The sequence below is a fragment of the Ambystoma mexicanum genome, chromosome 2p (assembly GCF_040938575.1).
Source record: "Ambystoma mexicanum isolate Mex_15411 chromosome 2p, UKY_AmexF1_1, whole genome shotgun sequence".
NCBI lineage: Eukaryota > Metazoa > Chordata > Amphibia > Caudata > Ambystomatidae > Ambystoma > Ambystoma mexicanum.
In genome coordinates, this window is record NC_090923.1 from 542,504,866 (window position 1) to 542,519,220 (window position 14,355).

Sequence of the window (14,355 nt, forward strand, 5' to 3'; positions counted from 1 at the left end):
CTCCATAGCAGTATCTCTGGCACACTTAGGAAGGGTTTACCTAAAAAATCCCATTCTCATAGGATTGATCAGGAGTTGGCTAATGAAAAGGCATATACTCGGAAACTTATTAGAGAGGTTCAAGTACTCAATGTTGTCTGGGATAGTAAAAAAAAACAAAATTAAAACTATCCGCCAAAAATATAAAAATTATTGCAAATGAAGAAAATCTAGTTTGCTACAAAACGACGCGGAATTTATGCTTAGTGTACTTGTTAAGAGAGATCTTAGGGCATTTTGGGCTATCTTCTCTAGCCATAACGATGTGATGGTGGCTGACCAGCTGAATGCCATTCCAGAGGACCAATGGGTAGAGCATTACACTGACCTTTTTGGTACAGGGGGAGACGGGCTAGAACCTTGTATACTAGTAACCTATATCTTTCTAGTTTTTGTGACCTCTGTGACAAGACGCTATCAGATCTTTCCACGGATAGGGATACCCTGCTAACAAACCCTAATAAAGTTAAGGAATCCCTTTCCAGCTTTGATTGGAGTCACACGCTTCAATAATTGCGTGTTTACCCTTCTATTGACGACCTAAAATTTTACCATAAGAAGAGAGGTTGCTTGTCTTTTATATTGACTCAATTCCCTACCCGCCACTTTCGCTCACTTCTTCTCAAGCTCAGATGGAATCTCCTCCCTTCTAGGGAAGTTCTTCATAGAAGGAAGGAGAACAGTGACTTAGATCTTTCATGCTGTTTTTGTCATACTCCTGGGGTAATTGAATCTACTCGTCATTTCTTTTTAGACTGCATATCTTTGAAAGGTCCTATGGATCTTTATTTAGGACGATTCAATACCTTGGGTATTTTGGGAGCAGAAAATCTCATCTGGTCTCTGTGTCTTGCCATCTCTAATATTAAAGATGGACTTGCTGTGGCTGGTTTTATCAAATCTTTAAATCTGTATGCTCCTTCCCTTTGATTAATCTGTATGATAATCTGTATGTTGTAACCCTACTGTTATTTCCTCTAAGATCTGATGTTATGTAAAGGGAAGCTGCTTTTTCAATCGGCAAAACTATGTCGTATTTTATCTTGCACTGAATTATTTGTTCTTAAATCGATTTGTAATATGTTTCTCATTCTTAAAAAGGGATTATTGGGTCTTTATGTATCTTTTTTTTAGCATATGTGTAATTAAATCTTTTTGTAATGTTTATCTTTTTTTTCTTGTTTTTCCTCATGTTTTTTTACTTAATGTATTTGTAAAGGTTTTTTTTGTAAACCATATACAATAAATAGAAAAATATGAAAAGAGCAGCTAAAATAATGTTAGAAACTAGGAAAATGAGGACGATATGGACTTTCTAATATAAATGCTGACTGAACAGAAATCTGTTTCCAAAGCATTACCAATCATGGTTAGGAAACAGTTAGAACATACTATGCAAGTCTCAGCATCCATCAGCGGAGAAGAAATGTATACTAAACCAACAAGAGCCACTGTTAACAGGGACAGACCCTAGGGCAGATTGAATGATTGTTACAATGCTCAGACATTAAAGTGGCAACCCTGCCTCCACTTTGGAAGCTCCAACCAACAAAGAAGGAAGGTACAGCCATGCTATGGGCAGACAGATGGCCTTAGTGGCAGCATATGGCATAAGGAAAGCACATGAATAAATAGATGCTTTTAGCAAATGATAGCAGGTCCATATGCCATGAGCAGCATCCTTTCATTAAGCCTTTGCAAGAGGACGCTAAAGCCCAAGCGGTACTCATACCAGTGTGACAAATAATGTCAAACACGTCAACCAAGAGCATCCTGGCTGCATTGGAAACACCAGGTGGACAGGCAGTGTCACCAGTGGTCATAAAAGTATACTTATGGCTCAGAGTAGCGGGATTAAGACCTGAGATGCAGAGGAATATCATACACCTGTCCTTTGACAGGCATCATCTATCGCACAAGGGTAACAAAGCCCTTGAAAAAGCCAAAGGGGAGAATAAGGACAATAAGTAAACACCAAATCACACAAACACTGTCTACTTATTAGCAGTCATTTCAGCCCCTCCCACAGGTGTGCCACCGTGCACCAACAGAACTCACAACATAAGCACAGTTCAATCAGAGAGAGAAGCATTGGTAGGTAGAGGCGGAGGTGGTGGCTCCACCTCAAAGCAGTGACTGTGGCACAAAGGTGCTCTCCCATGCTCCACCAGTACAAGATGGGCTACATTCACATCACCCCCTAACTGGTTGGGACAAACCTTGACATGTCAGTGAGGACATCTCGGGAGGATAGTGCAGGGGCACCGCGCTCGTCTTGGAAGCAAGACGCCACGCAGCAACACAGGTTCGATCCCCGGGTCCGCGTTATTAATAACCAATTACAACTACAAAAGAAACAATCAAACAAGGCTATTGCATAGAATTCCAGCCCTGAGAGAGCAGGAAAGCAACATGGGCCTCTGGTAATAGTATAGGTGAATGCATTATGGAAAAATAATGCCATAGAGGAGTTACCCAGAAAGAAATACAGTCACGTTATCTATCCAGTGTACTTCCTTATTCCAAAGATGGACAGAACATTAAGATTGATCTTAAACTTTAAATCAGAGCCAGGATTGTATGAATGACAACACTAAAGGAGGTCATCACATTACTGAAGCCAGGAGACTTCATGACCACAATAGACATGAAAGATGCATGTTTCCATGTTCTATTACCTCAAAACTAAAAATAAGTTTGAAATTCGAAGTGGGTGATTGACATTAACAGTTGAAGGAATTACCTTTTGGAATAACAAATGCACGAGGAATGTTCCCAAAAATGTATTTTCAGCAGCATATCTTCACTGAATGGTAGTAGGTAGGCAGCCATAGAATGATGACTGGATGATCATGGGGACCTGTGCCACAAAGCATGGAGAGAAATGCCCCCCAGAACTCCAGTGGGAAATCCATGCAGGCACGCTGCTGAAAAGCACCTTGTGGGGCAAGGCACATATACTAACGCTTGCCGCAAAAGACAATGCTAAATTGCAAAGACGTGCACAAATATGTTTCCCAATGCAAAAGAAAACTGTCTTCAGGTGGTGTTTACTGCTACCATATATGTACAATGCAATTTGGTGGCCAGGTGACTACATGTGAGTGTAAATGATGTTTCTAGTCTCGGCATCATGTTAATTAAAAAACTGCACTGTGATGTTTCTAATTATAGCTATCTACAATTGTACAAATGAGATTAAATTCCCTGTGAAATGAAAAACCAGGACTGGAAGAGTGGTGTGCAAGCGTCATGGAGAAATCTAAACACGGGTTCTTTCTAGTACCTGAAAAGAGCAAATGCACTTTGACTATAATTCATATTTTATGTTTTTTTTAAGTTTTGTTTTGAAGCACTATTTTCCACTTATTACCCAGACTGTCATAATTACAAAGGAAATAACTGTATTGTACATAAAGGACTTTTTTCTTGCCTTGTGCCTGCAGATTTGTGTATTCTAACCATACTTATATCTGTCATTTCTACAACTGTGTTACGGGAGCGTTTAGTTTTGCTTGCAGTCTAATGGCTGGATCTACTATTTGCATTGCAGAATTGCTCAGAACCATTGCTGTGTCTCCTATTTAAAAGAAAACAGCTGTGTGGCTGGCATGATCGCTGCCAAAGAAGGGGATTTCTGTGTGACTGATGATAACGACTCCTGCACTGGATCCTATTATAAGGCAAGACGCTTCAACTCGTATTCTTCTTGACTTGAATGCATTGTGCATTGTGTCATTTTTCTGGAGGAAAAGCAAGCCTAGTTTCAATGTTTGCAGGCGCTACCTGTCGGGTCCTAACAAGAGGCAGGTTGCCTTGTAGGTGCGGCCCTGAGCTCTTGCACTGGCACACGGCTATGTTTTTCCTCTAGCCCCTTCCCAGTACAGATTTCCCTCTTAAATGTTCTTTGTAGTTTCCAGCTGCAGTACCTCCACCTCTCGTGTTAGGGTTGACTGGGAGCCAGTCAGTGTTCATCTATCCTACTCTTGAGTTGACTATGGACACATATTTCTACTTTGACACGCAGAGGGCACTTCTTACTACCAATTACTTCACAGGAAAGCGTCATCTTTTCAACCCATCGTTGTGTAGTATCATTTGCTATGAACCACAAACATTTCACACATAACCGACACTGATATCCAGTCTGAAGAATGCTTTGAATCTCGGTTGGAGATGTACTCACATGTCAAGAAAGGGAACGAGTTATAAACAGACATCAGAGGGAGGCCGCGACACTTTGGAAGACACCGCACCTAGATGTATAGCTTCTACTCACACTTGGTCACATATTTCCCTGCTCTTGCACCACCTTCAGTGGCTCCCTGTTAAGCAGAGGATATGGTCAGTGCGTGTAGGGCTTAGATCCTGACTATGAGCCTCATCACGAGTTAGGTGGTAGCCCTTAAATGCGACAAGTAAGGGTATTACCGCCATGTTTTAGGGCTGGCCCGATCACGAGTTGGTTGTTAAATGGGCTGTTTTACCTCCAGTTATTTGCTGGAGGGGAAAATACCATTTAACGCCCTGTTTCCGGTGTGATTACCGCCGGCTCTATTAGAGCACACTATTTGCACTGATAATGCAGACCCAATGGGAAATGGGAATTTACTGTTAACGCCCATCCTGTGATCCGTCGGTAATAACACTGGACAGGCTGCTAGCGCTAACGCTATTACAGTTGGGTGTTATTACAGCCGGGATACCGCCCAACTCATGATGACGTCCTATGTGTCTTCCCATCTTACTCACTATCAATCGGTCATTACATTTTCATTCGGTTGGTTTTCTCCGTCTGAAAGTATGTGGCTTCACATTTTCACACAGAGGGAGTAGGTCCATTTATCTTTTCGAATCCTCAACTTTGGGTTTCACCTACCCTTTCCCTGAATTCAATATTTAATTTGGTTTATAGTGATAATGTAGAAAGACAAAATGTAGAAAGTCAAAATGTTGAAAAATAAATGTAGAAAAAAAATGTTGAATTTTATTTTAGGACGTTTTTTTATTCGAAATGGGGGGGTTCCCCCCAAGCACCCTTTTTTTTCTTTTTCTTTTTGTTTTACCTATTTTTTTTTTTATTCCCGGATCCCAAAATAAATATATAATTAAAAAAAAAAAGGGAATTCGAAATTTTTGTTTTCTACATTTATTTTTCGACATTATTGTCATTCTACATTTTTTTTCGACATTTTGACTGACCACCATTTAATTAAGGTTTCCTTTTAAGAAGCTGACTTTTATTCTCTGGTTATTCAATGTTCATGTGTGCAGCCCAGCTCCGAGGTACGTACTTGGGAGAATATGTGTGGTTTATAAATAGCCTAAATAAATAAATGTGTAAATAGCAGATGATGTACACACATCACTTGAACAGAATAGGAGCCTTCACTGGAAGTCAATGCCGGTTCCGGAGGATTGGAGTTATGTGACAATTCTGGTGCCGCATTCTGGATCTATAATCTGTGCAAAGTGGCTTATCACGGGGGACACGTTATACTGCGCCTGGATGCTGCTGCTACTTCAGTTGTACTTTAGATCATTGTATCCGAAGAAAGTGAACCAAGATAGTAACACTCATTATGCCCTTGATGGGAACAGTAAAGCCTAGGAATCGTCGCCTGTAACATGGAGTCATCCATTAACTTGAGCTCCACCTCCAGCCCTTTGCATCTCCACAGCACGATGACAGCAACGGTGCAACAGTGCCGGTCTACTGGCCCTAAAGTGCATCCCATCTCTGTGGTCCTATGCCAAATGCCATTTAACCCTACGGAAATCACTGGACCCCCACTTCTTCCATGGGTCCTTGCCACCATCGAAGAGCCTAGATGGCAGCAGGAGGAACATTTCCACCGGGCATATATTTGCAAGATTGTTAATCCGAGTGGCATGGTGCACACTGTAACAATCGGGTGCCAGGGGACAATGCCTGGCCTGGAGCCACAGGATCAAAACGTGAAGAGTAGGGAGTGGGTGAACTTGGGCAGTCTGATGCAGAAATGAGTGGCCTTTTTAAGCACACTATTCAGGATGACAATTGTTTTCTGTAAGCAACCTTACCTTATGCAAAATGCACCCCCATTTGACCTTTTTCCTATTTATTACTACAACTAAATTGAATGCTCACTTTCCCATTCCCAAGCACACACCTCCCACCTACCCCATAGCCACACACCTCATAATTACTAACACTATCCCCTTACATCAAAAACACCCACTGACTTCCCCAGGCCCTCTAGCACCACCTTTCCCAAGAAGTCATAGGGTACTGCTGCCTTTGGGTCTGTTTACCATGGCTAGATGGAATGGGGAGTTGGGGAGCCTCAGCCTGCACTGACCTCTGATGGAGGCTGGTGATGGTGGCAGAGTTGGCAGTGCTGGACACAGAAGAGGTTGACCTTTTCAGACCCTGCTGCATCTGGGGCCATCCTGTCTCTTCATACACCAGAGTGAAGGAAGTCCTGTGCTCATTGTCATATTCCACTCTCTCATGTGGCACATGATGTTTGCTTCCTCACTATCTGGTGCTTTCTGCCAGCTCTGAAGTTCATTGCCCAGCCCTCGGGTTTTACTTCTGATTTGAGGTGCATTGACCAATCTGATGTGTACTTTCCAATGCTGATCTCATATTGCCAGACACATTGCCTACGTCTGATGCCATGCAGTTCAACCTTGATTCGCCACCTACTGCCTCCTTACTGGAATTACTGCACTTGTCATTGGCCTTTTACAAGAACGTCTCAGTGAAGGGCCTTATCACATGTTCCTTGCCCCTTTATGACTTGTATAAGATGTGGATATCATGTTTAGTGTATGAGACACCACATTTCCTCTTCTGTGCTTGTAGCATTTCCCCTACTGGCAATGGCCAGTGCCCGATACCATGTAGAAAATTTAGTGAAAAGATCTGGCCCAGCCATCACCTCCTGCTGCACTGTGCACTCCTTGGATACAGCATGTCCATGCTATTTCTCAGTTGGCCCCACTTCTTTCCAGATGCCACAGAGGTCCTCCACTGCCCCAGATGCAAAGGTCTTTTGGGTTGCCTACCTCTGCTCTAGGAAGCAAATCTCTCCAGCCCAGCATTCCATGTAGTTGGTAGTAGGCTCAGGAATGTAGAGGTCAGCCCCTGTACGTGGTTGTGTTGTGCCATGAGAGGGGAGGCTGCATTAGCAGTACCTCCGATATAACTCTTATCATCATCATCATCAGTGTTGTAAATGAGTGCCATTGTGCTGATGAGGATGGGAGTAATGTCTATTGACCTGCCCCTCTGGGTGGTGTGGAGCATCTGTATTTAATGGCTCAGCCTTATTTTTATTTATTTATTGGTTATTTATAATGTGCCTATACACAATGTGTTCCTACAGTGGTTGTGGCTCAGGAACGCGTCTGAGCCTGCGAGTGGGGATGGCAATGGAGGAAGTTCAACTATGAGGTGGAAGTGTGTGGCCCCCCTTGACAGTGGAGTAACGTTGCTGAAAATGTTGGGGGGGGGACATGACATCTGAAGAAAATGTGCCCCAGCCAAATGAATGGGGACAAAATGGTGTGCCATGAAAGTTGGGGGGGTACAAACACCCCTGACCCCCTAAAATTACACCCATGCCCCTTGGCAGGTTTCTTCCCAGACAGTAGCCAGCTGCAGAAAGATTACTGGCCACTTCACATGGCTGTGGCTTCCGGATTCCGGGCAGAATGAAGAGTAGAAGTAGTGCAGATTGATATGATGGCAATAGAAGTGACAGTGGAGGAGACTGTGGTGACCGAGCATATTGTGGTAGTAATGATGACAGCAGTGGGGGTAGCAGCAGCAGTGCAACTAGTAGCACAGTGGATGGTAAATGTTGCTGGTGGACTCATGATGCCAGTGCCTGCTTCTCCCTGGTGCCGGTGGTCCCCTCGTGTCACTGGACTGTGCAGCTGGGAGAGTGGACATGTAATGCTACATGTCTGTCTAGCACAGCCCATTTCTGCCCAGACATTTTGTGGGGGGATCACGTTCAAACAAATATTGCAGCCTATTGTTGGTGCAATGTGTATTTAAAAAGGCGTGGTGGTGGCGGCCTAGCTGCAGGTCGGGGTGGATAGCTGGAGGTGAACACGAGGGATGGTACATACTCCGGACCGTATGATTTACAAGGGGCCTCATTAAGACCCAGGCGGTAAGTTACCGCCTGGGTCGTACCTTTACCACCATGGCGTAAACTACGTTTACGCCATGGTGGTTGGTGGACTTACCGCCCCATTCCGAGGTTGGCGGGGCGGTAAGTCCCCAATCCCCATTTACCCTTCCCCATTCCCATTTTAGCCCCATAGGGCATAATGGGAGTGGGGAAGGCGTTAATTACGCCACCGTAAATTACGGTGGCGTAATTAACAACAAGGTCCCCTAGCGCCATGGATTTTAACACCTGCTAAAAGCAGGTGTTAAATCCTCCATGGCGCTAAGGGACCTCGGAATCAGGCGGTAAGGGTCGGCGCTGTTTACGCCGCCGTAAACCCCTTACCGCCTGGGTCCTAATGAGGCCCAAGGTTAGCTAAATGGTATCTCGCAGCTGGTGAATGTTCAGCATCCACTCCCTGTGCATGTGTCTGCAGGGTGTTTGCATTGTCAGCAATACATTTTCCACATCTTGGGTGACACGTTGGTGGGTGAGGTTTGGGGGAACAGGGCGTTACAGGCAGGCAGACAAGCAGGCAGGCTTTTGGTGAGCATTGCACAGTGCACTATGGAACTTTTAGGGCCTGATTCACAGAACGTTTTTCTATGGGATTGTGCCATTATAAAACACTTCCATCAATCAGGCCTTTAGTGTCTCTTACTAGGATTACATTTGACATGACCTGGCCCAAATTGCAATTGTTTGACATATGGGACGGGGTTGGGTAGAGAGGGTGTTTTGACCTTTGACTTTGTTGAGTATGATTGATACATGGCTCTCCATACATCTCGACTAGTGAGGATAACAAATATTGGCACTTGAAATGTACTCATGGATGTCTTCAGGCGTTCTCCCGCTCCCACAACCTCAGAGCCAATATCCTTAACGCAGCCCCCATCAGAGAGAGACAGGGTTCTCCCCTCCCAAGGTCTCAAGACAAGAGACAGAACACGTCTTCCTCCTGTGGCCATGGACACCCTCCAGCGCAGATCCTGTGAATGAGGCATTCACAGAACGTTTCTACCCAACTAATGGTACATGGCTGGATGGAGACAGCCAAAGTCTTGTCCATTTTGGCCTCTCCCTGCAAGGTCGGCTTCTTGGCGACGGGCTTCTTCTTGAGGTGCCCACCTCATCCACCCGCATAATTCCAGCTCCGTCTCTAACCTCTCATTCACTACAGTTTTTATTCCTTCTGGCTTAAGCCTTTATCCATTTTCTCATTTATTATTTAAATATGTACTTTTTATTTTTAAGTTTGACTGTCCATCTAGCCTCTGGCATTTCGTAGCAGATGTCCCCCAAAACTTCCAGGCATCACTCACTATTTAAAACATGGAATACTACCTCTGAAAAAAACGAACACAAATGACTTGCTGGCATACCCGATGATTATAGTAGAAATGTTCTCTTCCGCAGGGAAGGTTGTCAGAGTGGACACACCTTTTCTGCACCCGGAGCCAGACTAAAAGTGACACCTTTGCACTTTCTACTCTACTAACAACCAACGCAGTGGTGACACAGCCTGGGCTTGTTTTATAGGGCAAAACCATTAATTCCATAGGGGTGATATGTGCCTATACCATCGAGCAGACACCACACAACGAAATATATGCAATATAGTTGATCAACACTCCATAACAACCTGTCACAATTACCCGGTGGGGCACATGCACACTCGCAGGAAGATGGGCACTCTATTACTTTACATGCACGGAATGGCCCACTTTTATTTTGTTTAGTTTCCGTTTCACATATAATGAGCACACGTCATGAATGCCAGCTACACCTTCACAATCAGACGACATGTAAACTGATGTCAGCTTCCATTAGCTCTTCTCCGAGTGGCAGTGACACCAAAACACTGTCAGTTACTCACATTTTCACGGATGCTGTCAACTGAGGACTCGTTCGAGACTTGAATACTGATGGTGATCTTTCACAGAGCCGAAGTCCCTCAAGATAAAGTACCCTGCTTCCCTGTGCAAGTCTTCATGCATGGCTGACTTTGTAGGCAGCACTGACTGGTGGCAGCCTTTGAATATAACGAGTGCGGCACAGGAAGCTGTAGGGGTGTCTTTTCTAGGAGCTCCATATAAATTCCAATACAGAGTCCACCAGCCAGACATTGGACCTCATTATGACAGTAGCCGGAGTAATTTCTTTTCCGGCGCCCGGGAATGGGCAATTACCGGGACATTACAGCCCCGACGGACCCGGTAATTGCCCATTCCCAAACGCCAGAAAATATTAGTCCCCATTCCCATTGAGTCCTAATGGACTCAATGGGAATGGGGAGGTCGGATGCACCGGCAACATTCGTGAATGGTGCCGATGCATCCCACCTGGTCTGCTCACGGGTGCCTGTCCGCCCACCTGATCAGACCTGACGGGCGAAAAGGCACCCACAAGGACAACTCGCAGTTTTCCAGTCCGGTAACAACGGTACCGGCAAGCTTACCGGTACCGTAGTTATCGGACCGCCAACCTTATAATGAGGCCCATTATCTCTGAGAGAGTGAATGTGTTGCAGATGCCTCCCCTAGGGAGTGAATGCTACAGTTGCTAGAAGTAGATGTTTGTGTGACTGGTATCTAGGATCCAACATTAAACCACACTCGAGAGAAAGCCAGGAAGATTCCCAGTTAATGAACTGGTGGCAACAGACTGATTACCTCACAATCCCAGTTGCAGCTTAAACAAGCATTGACAAAGCCTATAGTTTTGGCATTTTTAGTTCTGTATTGCTTTTTATATTTCACATGGAGGGAAGGAATAAGAGAGCACAGAGAGGAAGAAATGACAGCATAGGAGGGAATGAAGGGCAACGTCGGGGGGAGGGGCCGGGGGTGTGAAGAAAGCACAGTGGGGGGGGGGGAATAGAAAATACATGGCAACACGTGGAAGAATACAAAAAATCCAATAGATGAAAGGTAGGCCAGCAACAGTAAACAGGAGCATTGTACAACATTTGAAGGAAGGAGTGACAGCAACAATGGGGGCGGAGACAAGGCAAGGGGTTGAAGTAACAGCGCTATAGGGAGGAGTGACAGTGCAAGGGAGAAGGAGCAACATCGCAAGGGGGTAAGGAGTGACATTACAAGGGGGAAGGAACAACAGCGCAAGGAGTGAAAATGAAAAGGGGAAGGAGGGACTGTGCAAGGGGGAAGGAATGACAGCGCAAGGGGAAGAGGGACAGCACAAAGGGGGAGTATGGACATTGCAAGGGGGGAGAGAGGACATCGTAAGGGGGAGGAGTGACAGCTGAAGGGGGAGAAATGACAGCACAAGGGGGAGCAACAATCCTAGAGGGGGAGGAGCGATAACACAAGGGTGCAAGGAGCAACAGCGCAAGGGAGGAAGGAGTAAAATCACAAGGGGGAAGGAGTGACAGTGCAAGGGGGAAGGACCAACAGTGGAAGGGGGAGGGAGTGACAATGCAAAGGGGAGGGTTGATAGCACAAGGAGGGAAGAGGGACATTACAAGGGGGCAGGAGCAACAGCACAAGGGAGGGGGAAGGGCCAGTGGAAGGGAGGGCGGAGGGACAGTGCAAGGAGGCAGCACAAGGGAGAGGAGTGAAAGTGCAGAGGGGCAAGGAGCAACAACATAGGAGAGGGAGACATAACAGTGCAAGGGAGGGGGGAGTAACAATGAAAGGGAGGAAGGAGCCCCAACACAAGGGAGCAAGGAGTGGCAGCGCAAGGAGGAAGGAGCAACAGAAGGAGCAGCAGCATAAGGGGGGATGAGTGACAGCACAAGGGCAATGAGTGACAATGCAAGGGGGAGGAGGGACAGCATAAGGGGTAGGGACATGCAACGGGTTGAGGAGAGACATGGCAAGGGGGAGGAGTGCCAGTGCAAGCGGGGAGCAGTGACAGTGCAAGGGGAGGAGCAACAGCACAAGAGAGGGAGGAGCGACAGCGCAAGAAATGGGTGCAACAGTGCAAGGGAGGAAGGAGCAACAGCACAAGGGAGGTAAGAGCAACAGCGCAAGAGGGAAGGAGAAACAGCACAAAGGAGGGAGGAGGGAAAGCACAAGAGAGGGAGGAGGGACAGTGTAAGGGATTGAGGAGGGATAGCTTAGGGGGGAGGACGGAAAGCACAAGAGGGAGGAGGGCCAGTACAATGGGGAGGAGTAACAGCACAAGAGGGGTGGAGGAATAGTGCAAGGAGCAGGAGGGACAGTGCAAGGGGGTGAATAGACAGTGCAAGGGGAAGGAGGGACAGTGCAAGGGGGAGAGAGAGGACATCACAAGGGTGAGGAGCGACTCCACAAGTGATGAGTGCCATCTGTTGCTTGTATGCATAATTGCAATCTTTGGTCGTAGTTGTCATATATATTAGTTTTAATCACAATGTGATTTCTTACAAGGACAACTGTATGTTTTCAGTGGTACTACATCTATCCAATGAATAACACCATACAGTTGTCCTCACAACCTATTTTATTGGAGAGGTGCAGTACCACTGACAACATACAGATGTCCTTGTAAGAAATCACATTGAGATTGGAGAAGTGCAGTACCATTGACAACATACAGAGGTCCTCATAAGAGATCTGAGATTTCTTATGAGGACATCTGTATGTTGTGAGTGGTACTGCACAACTTCAAAAAAGAATTGACTGTATGGTAAAAGTTTCTTCAAAGGGAAACCTACATGTAGGCCAAAGGGGTCAGAAAAGTAGCCCAAATGTAGCCCATCTTCTTCAGGCTGTGAAAAGAAAAATCACTACGCCATCCCAGCTTTGAAAGGGACACAGTTGCATAACATAGTACAAAACTCCTGATTGGGAGAAAAATAGTTAAAGAAGCCATTATTGGATTAGATAGGCGTAATGGAACACAAAATAACATGTAGTGTATTGGACAATGATAACACTGCATTTGCAGTTGTAATGCCAACCACAAAGTCAGATTGATGACTCCCCCTTACTCTCTCTCTCTCTCTATTCTCTGTAGCAATGGTGTTGGCAATCTGTTGGTGGCTTTGCCACTATAATGTGCCAAAACCAAAAAGTATGGATTGCTTTTTAACGTTGCAACACTTGGAAATGTGTTCCCAAGCTGGTTTGTGAAGTGGTCCTAAATAAACCTGCAACCTGCCAGACTCTCATTTATTTTAAAGCTCTGCATAGCTGCCAACTGTAATGGTCTTCCTGCTTCCTGAGAGAGAACAAGAAGTGCAGCTCTTTTCCTTTGACAAGGCCGAGCCAGCCTACACTCAAGCCTTTAAGAACCATGCTCCCTGGAAGTCTTGCTGATCCATTCCTGCCTGGGCCCCACACATGGGACACCAATCTCGCTGGCAAATGATAGCAACTAATGTCTGTTCCTGCTAAAGACAATGAAACTAGGGTACAAAACCTGAAGAAAAATCAAAGTACAATTCATCAGTGGTCGAAGTGTACGAAAAGAAGTAGTGGAACTATGCTCCCTTCTAACCTGCCCCCACTCCCCACAAACCCCATTGCCACACCCCCTCCCATGCGCAATCCGAACCCCCAAACACACCTGCTGTTTAAGGGAATGTCCAGTGCAGTGCACTGGAGTGCAAGTTTCAACTTCTTCCTACACTTTTATTTTAAAACGAAAACATTCCAGAGTAGTTTACTTTTCAAATAAAAGTATAAGAACAGTAAAACATAAAATAAAAAAGTAGAAGAGCACCGCTCCCACCCACTTTTACCACTGCACTTCATGTACTAGTATGCCTCGTACACGAACTCCACCTTGTGTCGTCAGGGCTCTGCCTCTATTGGACAGAATAGCTTCACTGAACCCAAACTCCAGCCCTTATCCTTCTTCATGTGTGCATCAGCACCTTCAGTGTCTCTGATTCTGGATACAACTCATTCAGGCACCTGCACACCATCTGGCATCCGATTCCTCCTCTAGTTGCTCTCCACCCAAGAGGTCATATAAAGGTCCAGAGCATAGCTTTAGACGACTGCTTTTGTGGGGCTGCATCAACCTCACAGAGCCTATTTTGCAGTAGGAGTAAATATCAGGTGGGAATATGTGGCGTGGAAAATCAGCATATGGACAGGGTTTCCAGTGGTACATTTCATTGTGGTATTATGGGTTGTGGGTGCAGCACATCGATGCCAGAGGCCAGGGAGCCTCCACCATCAAGCTCACTCCACTC

General features: G+C 45.6%; 1 protein-coding gene across 3 annotated transcripts in view; it reads left to right on the plus strand.

The window, feature by feature from the left end:
• FBLN2 (fibulin 2) overlaps nt 1-14,355 on the plus strand; it is a 712,640-nt gene that overhangs the window by 422,081 nt on the left and 276,204 nt on the right. For all 3 annotated transcript variants that reach the window (XM_069643982.1, XM_069643983.1, XM_069643984.1), the window contains exon 4: nt 3,593-3,722. In XM_069643982.1, the coding sequence (XP_069500083.1) occupies nt 3,593-3,722 (130 nt within the window). The remainder of the gene's footprint in view (nt 1-3,592; nt 3,723-14,355) is intronic.